Source organism: Linepithema humile, chromosome 6, assembly GCF_040581485.1.
Source record: "Linepithema humile isolate Giens D197 chromosome 6, Lhum_UNIL_v1.0, whole genome shotgun sequence".
Classification (NCBI taxonomy): Eukaryota; Metazoa; Arthropoda; class Insecta; order Hymenoptera; family Formicidae; genus Linepithema; species Linepithema humile.
Window position 1 is genome coordinate 17,464,099 of NC_090133.1, and position 18,242 is coordinate 17,482,340.

The 18,242-nt window shown below is 37.0% G+C and overlaps 1 protein-coding gene and 1 long non-coding RNA gene across 4 annotated transcripts in view; one reads left to right on the top strand and one right to left on the bottom strand.

Moving 5' to 3' along the window:
• LOC105674746 (uncharacterized) overlaps positions 1 to 18,242 on the bottom strand; it is a 282,873-nt gene that overhangs the window by 192,928 nt on the left and 71,703 nt on the right. The window contains exon 9 of the long non-coding RNA XR_010890693.1: positions 9,867 to 9,905. This is a non-coding gene — a long non-coding RNA (uncharacterized lncRNA). The remainder of the gene's footprint in view (positions 1 to 9,866; positions 9,906 to 18,242) is intronic.
• The window catches only part of LOC105674721 (dipeptidase 1-like), a 123,105-nt gene that overhangs the window by 60,857 nt on the left and 44,006 nt on the right, over positions 1 to 18,242 (top strand). For all 3 annotated transcript variants that reach the window (XM_067357035.1, XM_067357037.1, XM_067357036.1), the window contains exons 4-5: positions 12,929 to 13,209; positions 13,778 to 13,934. In XM_067357035.1, the coding sequence (XP_067213136.1) occupies positions 12,929 to 13,209; positions 13,778 to 13,934 (438 nt within the window). The remainder of the gene's footprint in view (positions 1 to 12,928; positions 13,210 to 13,777; positions 13,935 to 18,242) is intronic.

Genomic DNA, 18,242 nt, shown 5'->3' on the forward strand with positions numbered 1-18,242 from the left:
ATCAAAGAATAAATTGTATGATTTTGAAAATTTTGATTCTTTTGCTTGTCAGAAAGTTGCTCGTATACGTTGTTATTCCGTTGTTTTCTTTGAAATCACACGTTTATGAAGACGTTTGCGACATCGTGCCGCTTTAAAGTTATCGCATTTCCGCATTTCGTCAAATCCGAGTTTATCAAGTTTTCCACAACAAAATATCTTGTCTTCCGAAAAAATACACACACGTATCACATATATAAACGTAGACACATACTGACTGATCAACTATTAGCAAATAATTCCTGACTTATTTCACGTATATTTCATATATATTTATATTAATAAATTAATAATATCATAATAAAAAAGAGGCTAATTATTATAACATATTTCAACGCACGATAATTTAAATCGTCATTTCAATTAAAACATTTCAATTAAAATAAATCTAACCCCAATAATTTAATAATCAAGAATCAGTTGATATTAAATTTTTCAATATTGGCATAACGATCGCTCTTCGTATGTCCATTGCAAACAAATATGACCAAAAAATTGTTCACATTTCAAAGACTAAATAAATAATCTATATGATTATATGTACTAAAATGTATGTAATAATAATATAAAATCCTAAAATAAATTAAGTATATATTAAATATATCATAATATTAATAAATTTTTCTACAATGTATGAATTATCTCGTTTGGAAAAGTAAGAATTCGTGATCTGACAATATATATACGTTATTTTATCGTAAAACTTCAATTCTTCAGTCACGTATAGCGCAGGCATGTTTTATTGGAAGGTCCATGGTATCTTGTTCTCCCTGTATTTAATTTTCAATATTTTTTATCCACTGCCTGAGGTTTAATCAAAGCTTGTGAATTTAATACAGTTTTTTTTAATTTGCAATATATCCATATTTTAGCTGCGCACGTACACGTATATAATAAAATATAAAAATTCTTATTATCTTTTACTAATGATTAAATATTACATTTCAACAAAAACTTGCACAAATGAATGTAACCAGAAAAAGGTAAAAAATTTCACCAAAAAAAATCTATTTTTAATAAAGAGAAAAAGAAGGAGAGAAGCGATCGATAAAACTTTAAAATCCAACCAACCCCTCATAAAATCAGGTACCTACGCTTTTATATCAATATTTCAAAATAATAATTTAGCTGATACTAAATTATATAAATGCTAAAACGGTAATTTCCACAAAAGTTTTATAAAGTTTACACAACGTTTCGTGATTGGAGGATCTCTAAAGAATAACAGTGATTATTGGTGCTGATACAAAAACTAAAAGATGCAATAATAACTGTTTTAAGGCTAAAAAATAAGCTTTGAAAAATCGGGCGACGTGATCAGTATCGAGGGACATGATGAAGGCAAGGGATAAAAAGGATCTCGTCGCATTGTGACGAGGAGTAACGACGGTGAGGAGCAGGTCGTAACCCGATTTATTTTCTCCGGGCGTTTTTCATAAGCGCGAGTAGCTGAGGAAACACGCGAGCGCGCGCACACGAGTCGAGCCGAGAACCGAGAGCGGAAGGAAGATAGCTTTTCAATGGAGGGACGGCGGATGCTGACCCGCAGCTAACGGAATGCCGATAATGTTTTATGCATCTTTCATCTTCGGGCGGGTGAGATAGAAAAGGGCCGAAGGGTGGCTAACGGCAGGAATCAGCTGAGTTTCTCGAAGTTCGATCACTTGCTCGGACTTGGCAAAGTCGAAGTTTTCCACCCTTGGGGTGGAAAAATCGCATTTCGATATCAACGCTATGACATCGTAGGGTGACGTTCGCCCTTCGATCTTCCCGTCGCGCATTAGATGATTCCACGGTGACGACTTGTTTGAACGATTCCCCTGCCTGTCACGATATCAGATTATCGTCATGTCTGCGATTTCATCTCGCGCGCCATTACCTCACTGCTCGTCTACGTCGTCGACAAATTAATTACGAGAAATAAATCGAAACGTCACACCGAACAAGTAATCTATCTAAAAGAAAGGGAAAGAGGCAAATCAAAAATTACGCCACGCTGTCGGTGAAGCGATCGACGATAATGTTTTATGCATCTTTCATCCGCGACGTTGAAGAAACGGAAGGGATCAGTCGCAATTAATTTTTCGCTCTCCTAGTTTCATCCCTCTTTTGCGGCCGCCTGCTAACACGCTTGACGTGAAGACAAATTTTCCATATTTTTTAAAATCACATTTCAAACGTGTTCCCGTCGCTGCATCCAAGCAATATTGCGTATCGCGCGAACGTAAATTATGCTCAATGCTGAATATCGAATTCGTAAAGTGTGTTTTAACAAATTTGTAATTATATTCTGTTTAATAAAATTTTTAGTAATGATCTGCGCACTAAATGAAAAGTACATCGAATCGTAAAACTACGTTATCCTATAATGTTAAAATGAAAACCAGGATTATCGGTTTGCGCATTATCATACATTTGTGCTGGTGGTGATTATGAAAATAATCTTAGTAACAAGTATGGGAAAACTAAGTTAACCACATACTTCACTTTACATCGTTGAGCATAAAATTATACTCCACTATTACAGAAAAAATAAACACGATAAAAGTAACTACGTTAAATATTATGTAATTAACCACGTTAAACTTTGCTAAATCTTTAAAAATGTATTTTTTATGCGCAAAAAGCGCGTTAAAATTCAATTATCTCAGCGGAAGATACATGATTTAAACAGTCTTTCTAACAGAACCATATTTCATAAAAATTGCAAATAAGTTATAATTATTATATTAACTACTTAATGACCTCTATTATATTTTATGCTGCTTTATTCTGCAATAGTCATATAATCTTTCGATTATTATATATATGAAAACATTAGTTCTGAAATATTAGCGTTCACATTAATCTACCGAAATTGAGTTTAACAAATCGCGGTACGCATGGATTAAGAGATACCTCGTTCAATGAACATTTTCCAGAAAGAAGGTCCAGATTATAGAGCGGCCGCTGCCTACACTACGAGATTAGGAAATCGGAGCTCCGTAATGTTTTATGCATCTCTCATTGTCGATTCGCTAGAGAGTGAAAAAACAAGGTGGCGGTCGAGAGTACTTTGGGGCAGCGCTAAGTTAACTCGCTCGCAAAGAGACCAAAGTTTCTTCTCTCTTCCGAAATGAGAAAAAAAAGTTATCACTTTGTAGAAGTTATAGCCCAATCGGGAAACGAGGAAAGATGGAAATTCATGCGCAACAGACTCAACAAAGGCAAAGCGAAATGATGAGCAGATGCTCCAGTTTATGGCGCCGTAAAAACGCGGAAAATTTTTTTATGTATCTCTAATTATTTAAGAAAAAATATTTCTCCCGTAAATTCTTTACATATACATATATGTAGTTTTTTATACGACTTTGTGTTCAATATTTAATATAGTTTTGATGGTAAATACGGCTTTAAAAAATTTCAGAAAAAGTTCTATTGTGCTAATAAGTGATAGCTCATAATGCAAATATGTCGCATTGCTTCCGGGCGCCACAAACTTTTGCTTTACTACTGAACGCACAAAAGCGTTTCCATTTAATTGCACTGCGAGAAAGCGAGTCCCTGTGGGAAATTCTTTTTGAAAACCGTGAATATCGATTCACACGCATGGCGTATGCGAAGGAAAACAACATCTCAGACAGACACGTAGGAATATCCATGAATCCTGTTTCAATTTTTCAAGATGAGAACCGCTCTCGAAAGATTTTACAAGAATGCATGAAGCATCGTGTATTGTGTGTCATCGTGAAAATGACAAGCACGAGAACTTCGGTGAAATTTATTGTCGGTCTGGGAAATGGGCCAAGGCAAGAAGAAAAGATCTTTCCGCCGATACACAAGAGCGTGGAGCGCGCAAATTTAATAGAAACGCTGAGACGATATAAAAGTTGTTACATACGCGGTATATCAAAAGTCGTAATATACTTTTTTTCAAATTATATAGACATCCCCAAATAATTTTTCTTGAACAAAAATTAAATTCTTTTTGTTAATTCGTAAAATTTATTAAAAGTTATGCAAAAAATTTTTTAAAACGATTTAGAGTATATTATTAATTTATTGAAATACGTCCCGTGGAAAATATTGTTTAATTACTGCAACTGTTTTATCTGATAAAAAATAAACAATACTGTTATTTAAAGACTGTTATTATCGAAAAATATAACTTAAAAAAACATTAAATTGAAATATATATAATAAATATTTTTACTCAGTTTCGATTCCACAATAAGGTATGTATGTGTGTAAAGATCGCGCGCGTATTTACAATATTATAGTATATTTCCAATATAACATTACTTCCTTTTCATGTTAGCCGCAATTTTATAACGGTAAATATTCGTTGTCAACAAAGCTGTTATGATATTAAAGAAATTAATTATTATACAACTCTTTTGCAGATCAAAGAAGCGAACGGTCTGCGCATCATTGTATTTGTCTAACAAAAATCTTTGCTGACAATAAAATTAAAACGTTTCAAGTAAATCACAGAATAATAAATAAATAAAGTTACGCGAAGTAAATTCAAAATATATTCATAAACATAAAAAAAAGCATTTGTGGATCTATTGTCCAGACAAATGCGACGGGCGGAATTATATAAGATTTTAATCGGATTATAGAAACGGCGAGCAAACGAAACAAGAAAGGCCGTGCAAACGGAGCTTTCGCGCGCAATACGAAGGAAAAGCGTCGCAAACGTTTGAAAGTTAATTCAACAATGCGCAGTATTTCGTTTCGTCGCGAAAGGATATCGAAGACCGAAGTTTCAATTTAGATGCTGAACAGAGCTTGCCTGGACTTTCCGTAAGAGCTCGCGGAATTACGCGGCGCATTAAATTATTTAATTCCAATAAGAGACTGCTCCCTTCGACAAGCTTCCCTTTTACAAAGGCGACTCGCTCCGTCCGCCTTGTCGGTTTCCTGCTCCGTTCTTTCCCGCGTCGTCGGTCGTATAATTGTTAATTAACTAAAAGCATCGGAGAAGCTTGTAGCCGTTATTAAAGAAAGTAGCCTAAAGACAAACGAGAGTCAACGCGTGTTTACGCTGAGAAATGCATATCGTTTAAAATGAGAACTTTTATCGCGCCTTCACCGACAACAGAAATTGTAAGTGCAATTTTATATCAAATTATATTACAAATAATGAAAAGTCGACGTGTCAAAAATAAGAATTATTTAATTTCAATCCTCTTTTTCGTTTTGTCTTTTTTGTTCAGCGTAACGCTGAATTATAGTTTTGATTATTGGAATATTGCTGGGAGAAAACTGACAAGAGTCTAAACGGTCGAAAACACTTTAAGTGAAAGATAGCGCGATGAATTTGAAACATCCTGTTTCCCAACCCCATTAACCATACAATATGTCAAGAGATACGGTGTGTTCTCGTCTTTGTCTTCAGCGACGAGAACGTAAATTATTGTCCGGTTATTCGACAGACGAAGCACCGCTATTTTCCGGCCAGACAAAAGCTCATCCACCCTATTTTCTCCGCGTTCCGCGTTAGTATTTGCGCCAATTGAGGTGCGCGCTCATTACTCAAAACAAAATGTACGCGAAACGTGCGAATTTGCGTACAGCGGGTGCGACGACTCGCGGGAACAAAGGTCGTCCTTAATTCCAACTAAATGTCCCGTACGTTAGCGCATCTCCGCCTCGTCCGTCGACATTCGGACCGCCAAAATGCGGCGTAAATTCATTAAGTCTAATCCACGCGAGTCTAAAACTGCGTGGACTGTCGTATCCTCCTGTTGTCACACGCGGAAAATTTACATTTAACGAGCGGCTTACACAATTAAAGACAGAATAGCGAAATTAACGTTCCGACCGGTAGGGATTAAAAGAGTCGAGGGAATACGCGCGTTCGATGCAGCACGAAATGATAACAAACGAGCGGACTCTGCGATATTTGTTCGCCATGACAAGCGTGTTGATAATTTCGAATGGAACACAATTCCCGATAATTATAACATTTCTCGTTATCTCCTTTCTATCAACTCGCAGCTGAAAATGCCCGCGTTGCCACAGTCCGGTCGAATTTTCAGCGAATCAGAATTTTTTTCTTACACAGCGGCATTGTTTAACGTCCAGAAAATCGCATCTGTTCACGGTTCATTCGTCCGATTCGGTAAGCGCCACTCGACTAAACTAATTAACATAAAACTCGCATCGACGTGACGCTGCGCTCGTTGCAGAATAAAGTGCAAACTTTGTTACGCATGAAATAAAAGAGGACACATGCCGATCCCTTTAACTATACATCTACAGAGTGTATTATTATCATTACACTTTAGCCGTAAAATGTGTACCATCATCTGCTTGCAATATATCCAACTTGTCTGACGCTTTTGAGTTAAAAGAAAGAAATAAAAGATGAATCACTGAACGATGAAAGGTCGCGTCTTCGCGTTTAAGGGCGAGTGAGAAAATTAGCGAGAAAAGCAGGCGAGAATGGAAACGCCAAGATGGTGAAGACGCGAGGAATAGTAGAGAGGGAAGAGAGAGCGAGCAAAGGATGGAAACAAGAAGGACTAATTTTCTCGGCGACGCAGACCGTTAATCGCACCGGAATTAAGAGAACGAGGAGACAGCCGAGATAAAGGCAAGAAGCAGGGAGACATAAGGGGGTACGTAGTCTCGAACGCCGCGCCTCTCCTCCTTAGGCCAGCCCTCCGCTCTCGTTTCGTCTCGACCACCCTTCCGGGTTCGCTTTATACGAGCCCTCTCCTACCCCTGCGGCGCTCTTTGAATTCACGTCGAGGAGAAATTTATACGAAAACTTGACAATGCTCTCGCGCGCAGCGTCTAGCCGCGCCGCCTTTCAACTCCTTTTCTCTCGCCCTCCACCATGCTTCCGTGCACGCACATACAGATCGCACATACACGCACGCACACACACGCATATATATATATATATACACATGCACACGCAAAAAGGTGGAAACGTCGTCAACTTAGCGGAAAAGCTCGCGAATGGTGCGTTTGGCGCGGCTTTGAACCGGACATGCGACAATGAATTATATTCGTTATTGGAGTTTCGACGCTTGCCCATGTCTAACTACCGTTTACTATCCTCCCCGAGCCTTGATCCTCGACGCCGCAACGGCGCGCTATTAACGACGGGTAAACTCCGAGAAAGGACTTTACGGCTTAAAACTTATCGCCTATCCTCGCGTCCCACTTGTCCAATTTCCGAAATTATGAACGGTTAGATAAGCGTTTCTCCAAACTCGCGTGGCTTTTATCTTCCGTCGTCGCAACAACGAGACATAAAATTTGGCGCGCTTCAAGAATCCTGAAGGAGAGGAGGTCCTGTTAGTTAGAGTTTGGCGAGGAGCCTCGTTACAAGACTCATTTAACGAGAATACACCTCCTGGAGGGATCACTAAGTCTCTTGTCACTCTGAAAGGACAAGTTCTTGAGCTACCTTCGCAAATCCTTTTTCTTCAGGAAAGGACGGGAAGATTTCGCGCGTATCTACATCTTGCATTTAATTTTTTCGTAATTTTCGTCTTTCATAACTTTTCATATTAGGATTGATAAAAAAGAAAGCTATAATAAATGCCATTCAAGACATATGTTTCACCTTTGATTAAAAAAAATAAATAAATAAAACCAAAAAAACAAATCAATTGAATTTTGCATGCAATTTAATTAATTAAAAACGCTTTGTTGATACTTTTATTTGTGAAAAACCAGCTTTATTTTTGTACGCTTCAAATGTGGGTTACGCGTCGACCGCGCGCTATTTCGAAAGCCGAGAACGAAGGCAAGCGCTTGTCACTGGCGGATCAAAGCCAATGTCCTTTGCAGCAGTTAATACGTTTAGGAGCTTCTTAGTTCCATTAACCAGACACAAGGCGGAATCGTCTATGGCGTGCGCCTACGGGTTTCCCGGCGCATATCTAAAGAGCCAACTATGAATCTCACACTTCGCGCCTCCTTGAGAAATCGTGTAAGAACACGTCAGATGCCGAAGGGGTTCTATTATAGTTTCAGAATACTAAAAGTGCTGGAGTGTAGAGTGAAACGGCGTGATCATGACAAATGATGGCACATGATACCGCCATATTTTTTAATGGAAAATTAAAAATATATAACTAAACATTATTTTTCTAACGAAAAACATGGAAATTTTTTAATCTAATTCATATTTATCATTTGCATATCTCATCATCTATTTCATTTTATTCGTCAAAATACTGATTCTCGAAGTACAGATTAGTTCTAATATTGTCCCATTTTAATCTTTCCAAATCTTTCTTAAAATAAGTAACGTGTTATTTCTCCACTTCTGTGGAAATTAAAGTTAAAGATATATATGTATTTATCTTTTTCACGGAGATTTTTTTCCTGCTCCCTAAAGAATTTCTACGGTATTGACATACTAAATAATATTTTACTATCTCTGAGAAATTGGAAACTTTTCACGCATTTATAAAAATTATGCAAGAAAAACAATTATTTTAATGATATGTTGATCTTTTGTATTTATTGTTCATAAAAAATAAAATTTTAAGAAAATCCAGAAAATAGACTGAAATATCGTATCTCACATGACCGTTTTATGCATTGTTACATTTTTAAACGCGTTCAATTAACGCGCCTAATTAATATGTTTACGTTCGCGGTAAAAAGTTTTTAGCGCGGTTATAAAAGTATAACGTCGAATTCGCTTGTTCGTTAAATTTCCAGAGGAGCAGTGCTAAAAGGCCGGTCGCCCGTTATTACTATCACGAGCGACAATAATTGTCTTTACATAGCCAGCGCAGCAAAGTACGAATTAATTTAAATAAGGACGTTAAAGATGTACGAATTAATTTGTCAGCGATTACTTCCGCGAGAAAAATCCAGAGGTTGAAATTATTCTCTCTAATCAATCATGAAACAAATTTGCAAGAAGAAATTGTCTTTGCGTTATCAATTTCGTAAATTGCTTTCAATGTGACAAGAAGTGCATTTATATTTGACAAATAAAATAAAATTCATTCAAGAATATATGTATATAATAAAAGAAAAAAATTGTAAAAGTGCAACGCGCTATATAATTATCAGTCTTGAGTTTAAACAATGAATTATGAGGACTGTCTCCCTTCTTTGTCAGTTATTTGCGTGAAAATGGCGCACCTATCGGTTTCATTTTCATTACCTCCAGGCAGCTATTAATTAGTTGCAATATCGACAATCGATTCTCACCGAACGGAGTTGCGAGCAAGAAGACGGAGAAATGGCTAAAAATGGGTATCGCGTTCGCCGTTTCGCGCTTCAACGATAATGCACACTGCTGTTTCTTTCGCATCGATAATACCGACGATAACTTTCGCGGTTTAGCTCGTTGCTCGCCAGTGAATCCACCGACTTCATCCGGCGCTCGTCGTTCTCGTTCGAATTTGTTCCACTGCGTGCACGAGCATCCCTCGCAAAACTTTGTATCCCTCGCATATCCGCATTATTGTGCACCATAAATACGCAAAACTCGGCGCCTCGTACGCAGGAAAAAAGATATACGTCAAAGCAATAAAAGTTTCGCCGAGATATAAAAGTATCGAAAAGCTGTACGCGCTCACTATGTTAATCTCTCAAGCTTTTTCTGCACAGTTCTCCAATTGTTTTCTAAGTCTTTCCATTTATGATAATATGAATGTTTCGTCAAAAGTTTTTGAGTCTGTTCGATTTTCTCAATTAAATAATTAAATCGATTATAATAATTATAACAAGTCAAATAATAATTGAGCCATGTAAAATTTAATCAATTATATGTAAAATATATAACTGTGTTATCACAGTTATGTATTATGCAAGTAATGTAATTGTGTAAGCGTAATATAATGAATGTATTCACTCACCAGTCGTTGTACTCCAGCTGGGTACGCCATCGGGTGCACCTGAAAAAATAATCATTTTTATTATATAGTTATTATGAATTAATACATTTTACACGTATCGATTATTACATTTTACTTATTTCCATTTCAGTTAATTAAATTAATTTAATGATTAAGTAATTTATTAATTCATTAATTAAATAATATGCAATAGATTGCGTAAATAATTATTTAATTGTAATTGTATGTGTATCATATAAAAATTTAAATAATAAAATAATTGTATTCACCAGCTGAAGTATTGTAGTTTGTCAGCCGTTTTTGTCAGATTCCGCCTCGACTGCTCCGCATCAGCTCCACCAAAGATTCTACGAATGCCGGAAATCCACACTTAGTTACGCGTATTACCGAGTAAAAATCAACCCGCACTCATGCGAAAATCGCGAATTTACGTCGCAAATTTAATATGCCGCGATACGCGAAACGAAATAAAAAACACTCTGTGCTATGTCGACAGAGCTAACACATATTGACCTTGTACATCGGTGGTCTACTCGATACTATACAAATACTCCGAGCGAGACGATTTACGATGGTTGTGCTTACGCAGAGGTCATCACGTACGAATGCGCATGTACGATTTGCCTGATATGATTCCGAGACGAAATCTAAATTTTCAACATGCTACATCTAATGAAAAGATATATCGTTTTGAGAGAATAGGTAAAATTTTCGCGAATATATGAGAGATAAAAATCTGTATTCATTAGAATTGTAACCTACATATTCACGACAAAGCGATCGACGAAATGCCGTTAATCGCGAACGCCCCGGTAAAAATAATACGTTCTAGCAATCACCCGTCACTTTCGTCGACACTTTCGACAAAAAATTGCACTCGTTATGCATTTTTAACGGGTAAAATACGCGATTAATCGTGGAACATTCGCGGATTGCTTCCAGAACCTACGCAACGCAAAATTTTTATGGCGGTAGAAAGTACAAAGTTCTTATGGCGGGGTAACGCGCGCAGCGCCACAAGCGGATCTTTTGTAACTAAGGGCGGTATGCATAGTCCGTTCTTATATTCAAGATCGTCGCGCGGACTTATATTCGCTCTCTTCGTCACACACAGATTGTGTGACGGTGCTTTTTATGCACACAGATTGTGTGTGACGAAGAGAGCGAATATAAGTCCGTGCTTAAGACAATCTTGAATATAAGAACAAACTATGAATACCGCCCTAAATATTACACTAGATTACACTTTCTGTGCTCTAAGTAAAAAAATCTATATAATTAAGCATTAGAGTAAAAGAAGATAGAGAGAGAAAAAATACAAAAAATACAGCTACAAAGAACAGATTCAATATTTCTTTACAATAAAAATTAATACTATTAATTAATTATTATTTAATTAATATTGGAGAAATTTAATATTGAGATATTGTGCATTATAAAAAAGTGGAATATTATAGTGAGAAGCCTGATGCTTTTTATGCACCTTTTAACAAGCTACAGACAAATGATGTTTTATTCAATGATTTTTATAAAAATTTAAAAGTAGATTTATAAAAATGAATATATAAAACCGCGAAAAAAAACGAAACATATGGAAGTAATTGTGTTAAATATGTACGATAATAAATTGGAGAATAAAATTTCAAGTTTAAATTTCGTTTCAATGCGTAAAAATTTCGTTGAAAACCAGTACGTATATTTATTTTAAAAAAAATTGTGACAACGTAAAATGCGTTTTACCATTCGTTTGCGTTTGTGACATAGCAAATTTGCGGTATGAATCCATATTCTAAAGTAAAGTATGTGGATTGATTTTCGTTCGGTAATACATATCACTAGGTATTCATCAGTTGTGTGATGAAGCTGATGCAAAGCAGTTTTAGCTTAAATCTGCAGCGGATAGAATAAACTGAAATAAGTGAATAAAATAATTTGTTTGTTATTTAGATATACATATATATGTATACATAATGATAATAATATATACATATACAATTACAATTAAAAGAAAAAAAAGACAAATAGCATTTTACAAAAATAACTGAAACTCGAGATTTTTTAGCAGAAGATTAAAAAAATGTTTTTTCTCAGAATTTTTTATTCCTCTTTGCGTAAATAATGTCGGTAATCTAAGATTTTATTCGATTTACTGTAACTGCGTGAAATCTGATGAGTATTACGAAGAAATGTACACGAGAGTTATGACTTTATGAGTTGTTTATGACAACTGTAGAAACCGAGAAAATTCCCAAAGGCTCGCCAAGTATCCCCCGCATCTTTCGGTCGCAACTACGTTCTACGCTGTGTGTTATATACACGCGGAAAATCCGTAGCCAGGCGTTAACGTGTTTTATGGTGGTCGAAAGGAGGGCGAACAAAAGTTTGCCGTGTTGCCTGCAGAGCGTCGCAGTGACGCCGCGAAGTAGCCCTCCTTCCTTCCCTACTTTCGAGGTTGCACTTCCATCTACGGTAGTTGTATTTTTCCGCGGACAGGTTGCAACCGCCGTAGCGTTCGTTTTCGCTATATGTGCATCAGCAAAATGCACTTTCTAAAAGATATTTAAACAGCCGTTAAGACGCGCAATTGCTTAACTTTTCCCGAACGTATTCACTCGGATCAAAAAGTTTGATAAAGATTGCCATCACAAATATAGGAAGACGCTTGAAAGTAATTATTTTGTTAAATTACCAAAGTTAACAAACATTGATGTAAAAGAAAGGAAGAAATGTTAATAATTCATATACCAAGTTTCAAAAAAGCTAGCACATAAATCTAAAAATTTATTTAAAAATAAAACAAAACTGCTGCTGCAAGCTAAAATAGAAATGTATCACAATATATATTTTGTAACTTTTAAAAAATACAGCACAATACACGCAGCGGTTTTTATATATAGTGGCGGTTTTGCTTTATTTAAAAAAAAATTGTTGGCCATAAAACTTCCAATCCTTTCTCCATTTTCCGGTTCTTTAAAGCAATGATTCCTGCAACGAGATTAATAATTGATCGAAATCAAAGCAGCTAGAACATTTTCGATTTCCGATTTCGGTTTTTCTTTCAGACCACGTGCCTAACAGAACTGCCAGACGTGGCGCCGTGTAACGGCACCGTGCGACTGCCGCCGCCGTGCGAGGACTCGCCCAGCAGCGGCAGCAGCAAGGATCGCAGAGACGAGAGTCCTCGCAGGAGGTGTCGGCTATTAGCGCCTGTCTTGCTCCTAGTAGCCGTCCTGCTCCTCGGAGGCCTCTGTCTGCCGTTTCTCCTTCAATCCGCGCCTGCCACGCACCAGCAGAGGCTGGACGTGATCAGGAGGATCCTCACTGAAGTGCCTCTGATCGACGGGTGAGTATTTGTAATTCGATACGTGATTGATGGTAAAAATTCGCAAACACATTAATACAAATAAAAAGAAGCTTCAATATATATACATATATAAATATAAAATATTATAAGTCAAATATTTATATATCTTTAAAAACAATATGAATTGTTTCAAGCTGTCGGCTGGTTTCATGTAATTTTCTATAGATTCCCAGAGTATATTTTCTCATTAGTATCAAATAATCAGTTCGAAATATTAACATACATCATACCGCGTAATGATATGGATATTGTATCTGGATACTCGAAGCCAGATGAATCTATTCCGATTCAATCTTCTCATTAATCTCAAGTTACATTGTAATTTGTCGATATCAAACATTATATTGAAATATATGCATATACAATTGTGTATTTTGAATGCATATTATTTATATGTTATTTCGTAAATAACATTTAAGTAAAAAATATCAATGTAAAATATAAATTTTAAATAGACGTAGACGATAATGCTAATTGTAAGATATCGTACAGTTTACAAATTATATTTGTAAGTTGATTGTGAGCGAAACCACGTATCAATTCGCAGGCACAACGATTTGCCCTGGAACGTCAGAAAGTTCGTACACAATCAACTTGGCGAGGTCAACCTGAGCAGCGACCTCGGCAGGGTCGACCCTTGGGCCAGATCAGACTGGAGTCACACGGACATCCCTAGATTACGCGCTGGCCTCGTCGGTGCACAGGTGAATTTAACATGGCATTCATTAGCTTATCCACCCCTTTTGCCCGCCAATCGTTATTTCCGTCCCGCCTTTTCGCCAAAGGCGTACTTTTCATTACGGCACTTTAGCACCACCAGCTTTCAATTTCTAAGCTAATTCGTGTTACGTTATCTATAAATTAAATCACAGGGCAGCTTTGATAAAAATTGACTCAAACCCCTTTGATAACGGGCAACGCTCGAATATTAATTCATCACCGGGCGTTGAGCAAAAATGGAACATACTAAGTCCTCTGCTTATATTGGCAGTAATAAATTGGAATTTCCAAGCTTTAGTAATAGAGCTTTCCACATAGGAAAATTGTTCAGTCGAAATACGTTTTGATCTCTCATAGCCACGCTAATGTTAAGGAGATTAAAGCGGCGTTTGATGTGCGAAAATTCCGGCAGGCCGAAACTATTTGGCGCCGTTTATGCTCGCGACTGCTTTAGAGCTGATCCGACTGCGGACAATTAGATTCAGAGGGGAAGCAATCCAACTTGAACAAAGGCGCGCGCCGTGACACACGTTTCCGGGATACGACAGATCGACCTTATTGATAACGAAGAGAGACCCGTCGTTGACGTCGAAACATACGTATTTCCCAATCGGACTCGCACGTAAAAGCCGCCAATTATCGAAACATATTATACAAATGGAATGACTACGCGATTGTAGCGAGCGATTGCAGTTTGCAAACAATTGCAATCTATTATCAGCTTCGATTGTGGCTATTCGTTGTAACGGGTCGCCATTGGCCGGCGCACCGCGTCTGTAATTCTACTCAGCTACCCAAACAGCGGATCCAAACGGATCGTGCCAAACGATGTGTCGAAATGCCTACGTACCGATGATTCGCATGCAGACGATAAAACAGAAAATTTACTCGCTCGTAATGCCACTCAGCGTAAAGCTCATCCGTTGCTAACTAATGGCCCTGCATGCATCGCCACTGAGGACTACCAACACTCAGTCGATCGCAGATTCTCTCGATTTGCCGTGATAATTCTCGACAAATCGGGTATCACAAGCACTCGGTTATCCGCGTATCGTTGATTCGCTCTGTGGCAATCGTCGACGAGAAACCGCCAACATTCAATCGAGCGTAAGTCGTTCTTAACGAATCGAAAACAGAAATCAGCCGACTGAAAGTCACAAAACTGTCTCGAAACCTCACGATCGATCGGTGCAAATCACCGTAAAAGTCTCTATGTTACGTTTTTCACGTATTAAAATCTTTCAACAAATTCGAAACTTATAGCATCTGTGGTCTCTCACATCATTGCTCTCAATCGTTGGTCTCGTATCTCGATTAGTTACGATCCTTGAAACGGGTCAACAAGTGAGCACTAACTCTTATCAGAACCAAGAATCCCGCCTGTTCGATCCCGCCGTCTCTTACCGTCTTGCCGAGATATTGGCAATCGACAGATACAGACGGAGGAAGGAAGTTTTACCTCGAGTCTTCATCGCCGCATTCACACGATATGTCCCGAAAAAGATATACACCGAAAATTTGTTCTAGTCGAAAAAAATTCAACGTCGACTGTTTTTCGAAAAATTTCATGTAAATTCCATACGTTCAATTAATACTTATAACTTTTTACATTGTTATAAATTTAATTTTCCACTAACTTTTCAAAATATAACTTTCAAAAAACAAAACTTTTAAATTGAAAAGTGACGGCGATGGCAACTCATTCATGTTTTTATTACGGAAAAATCGACTATAAATTAATAGAATAATATAACTGGAACAAAAAACGGCGAATCTGACGGACTCCCTATATACAGTCAATATGTGCCAATCACTGCCAACATGTAGAGTGCCGCTGTGGTATTTTTATTTGAGCGAATAGAAAATAGGTTTCTTTGATAAGTCCGATAATTACTCGGCTTTTAATTCAATCTAACAAACGACTATCTTTGAAAGCTTCAATTAACCCATAAAGATTGATATCAGTATTACAGCTCCGAGTGAGAAGAGACCAACTGTCGAAAGCAATGCTATCCTCACTTTTCATGTAATTCTTCGTGTCAGACACACGTTATATTTCACGTGATTCTGTCAAAATGTCGAAAATATATCGCGCTTAAGTGTGCTATCAAATGTCATGTTCATACAGTCAAGTTAATCGACATTAAGGATTGTTAGTTTAGATCAAGTATTTTATTACTAGTATTACTCTATCAGAGAATTTTTTTTCTATTTTATGTGACTCAAATATTGCAGACATGTCTATAGATATTTATTGTTAAATTTTAAAAACTGCGTCAAAGTTACATAAAATTAATTACAATATAAAAGTGCATACTTTAATTTAATGCCAACAATAAATCAATAATAAAAAATGTAAAACCTGCTTATTGTTATCGAATGCAAATAATCTGATTTAAAAAATAATTATAATATATCCTGTTTGAAATTGTCAGACAACAAAAATTTGATATTTCTATTCATTATTGGCTGAAAACGAGCGTTAGGATATTTATTTCACAAATAAGTTATTCATTGGACTGAAAAGAGCAATAAGCGAGCAAAAGCGAATCATAAATGCTCGTGAACGATCTAAATTAATCCATCGCTATTATTGGCGTATTTCCGATGCTGCATAATTTATCTATATCGGAAAATTTTATGGATAAATGAAATGGCGTTTGTATATGCGATCCGATATTTATAATCTGTTACACGCGTCGAAGCACTCTGTAGTTAGTTTATAAATTTTACACTTCGATTTTGTAATTCGTGCGATCAAATACGAAACACCTTTATTCTTTCATGGTTCCCCGTTGTAACCCCCGTTAATTAGACGACAGAAAGATAAAAGGTGGAAGCGTAAACGAACACGTTTGAGACAATTGAGAGTGCGCGAAAATTATGCTTTAGTTTCAGCGATTTACGCCAAATCCAATCTCCGAGAGTAGTACGTTTGTTACTGATTGTGAAACCTTTTAATCCAGACAATTTATTAATTCCACCGACAGGTAGACAAATAACGGACTGTCATTCTCCTAATCACGGATTTAAAACGGATTTATAAATCGAACGGTCCTTTTTGTCATTAGCCGACTGCTTAAAGCCGAAGAATTGATTATCTGTCGAAAGCTCAGTATTATATACTATAATATTTTTCATTTGACAGTCTATAAAGGTACCTTAAAAATTGTTTATTTTTTTTATATAAAAATTAATTAATGTAATATGTTAAAATTTCAATATATAATAAAAAATATTTCTTGTGTATATGTTCTGTATAAGTAAATACAGCAAAAGTACCATATTTTCTATTATTAATAGCATTTCTGCTTCTTAAAATCTTAAGAGCTATAAATGTTACATATTAAAAAAAAATTAGTATGCATAAAGTCACATGTACTAAACTGATGTATATTTCTAGATATTGCATATTTAAAAGAAAATATTCTTTTTTATACAAAACTAATCTAAAGTATTGCATATTGAACGAAACACCATCTTCTAAGATATTCAATTTCGGCACTTGAGTATTGTCTGTGCCAAATCTTCAAAAATGATTAAGATTCTAAATAAACTCTCTGCTAGAGAGACACGAGGAGTCATCGAATGCTAATTATTTAACCGGTAGGCGAGCTGATGTATTCTGACAGTGCCGAGAGAGGCTTCGCACCTCGATCTGCAGCTGTATTTGTGATTATCTGACCTCTCCTCCCCTTCTCTTCTTCGCCATCAATACGGGCGTCGCGCCTGTTCGCTCTTGGCCCGCGGAGGATATTAATGGTCCTCTGGGCGCGTTCCATGACAGAGGCAAGCCAATTTCGATCTGGATCAATGGCGACACCATAATCAGCAAAGCCCTCGGCAGAGCCATTCACTTAGGCCGAGGCTGCTGGCGGCAATCGCTGCGCTAATATATCGCTATAGAACCACTGATACCTAAACTCCCCTCTCTTCTCCCCTATCGCTATCGTTCTACCGCTCATTCTCTCTCCCTCTCCCTTTCGCACTGTCATCCCTTGACTGCGCGTATGACCGTTCGCGTTCGCATCGTTCCCCACACGGACCGCGTCTGCCTTCGAAATTAAGCTAGAAATTAGATCGCACGCTGTCGCGCCCGAGTGAACGACTTCACGAGGGATGATCGTGTGACGAGAAATTATCTAGAAATTTTCGATCTCTCGTGCGGGAAGCGCTTCACGTCGAGCGACGTGAAGTAGTAAAATAAGAGTTTAATCCGTCCGCACTTTAACTAGAGGTTTGATAGTCGGAATAGTTGCGGTATATTCTATATATTCTATATATAACATCGA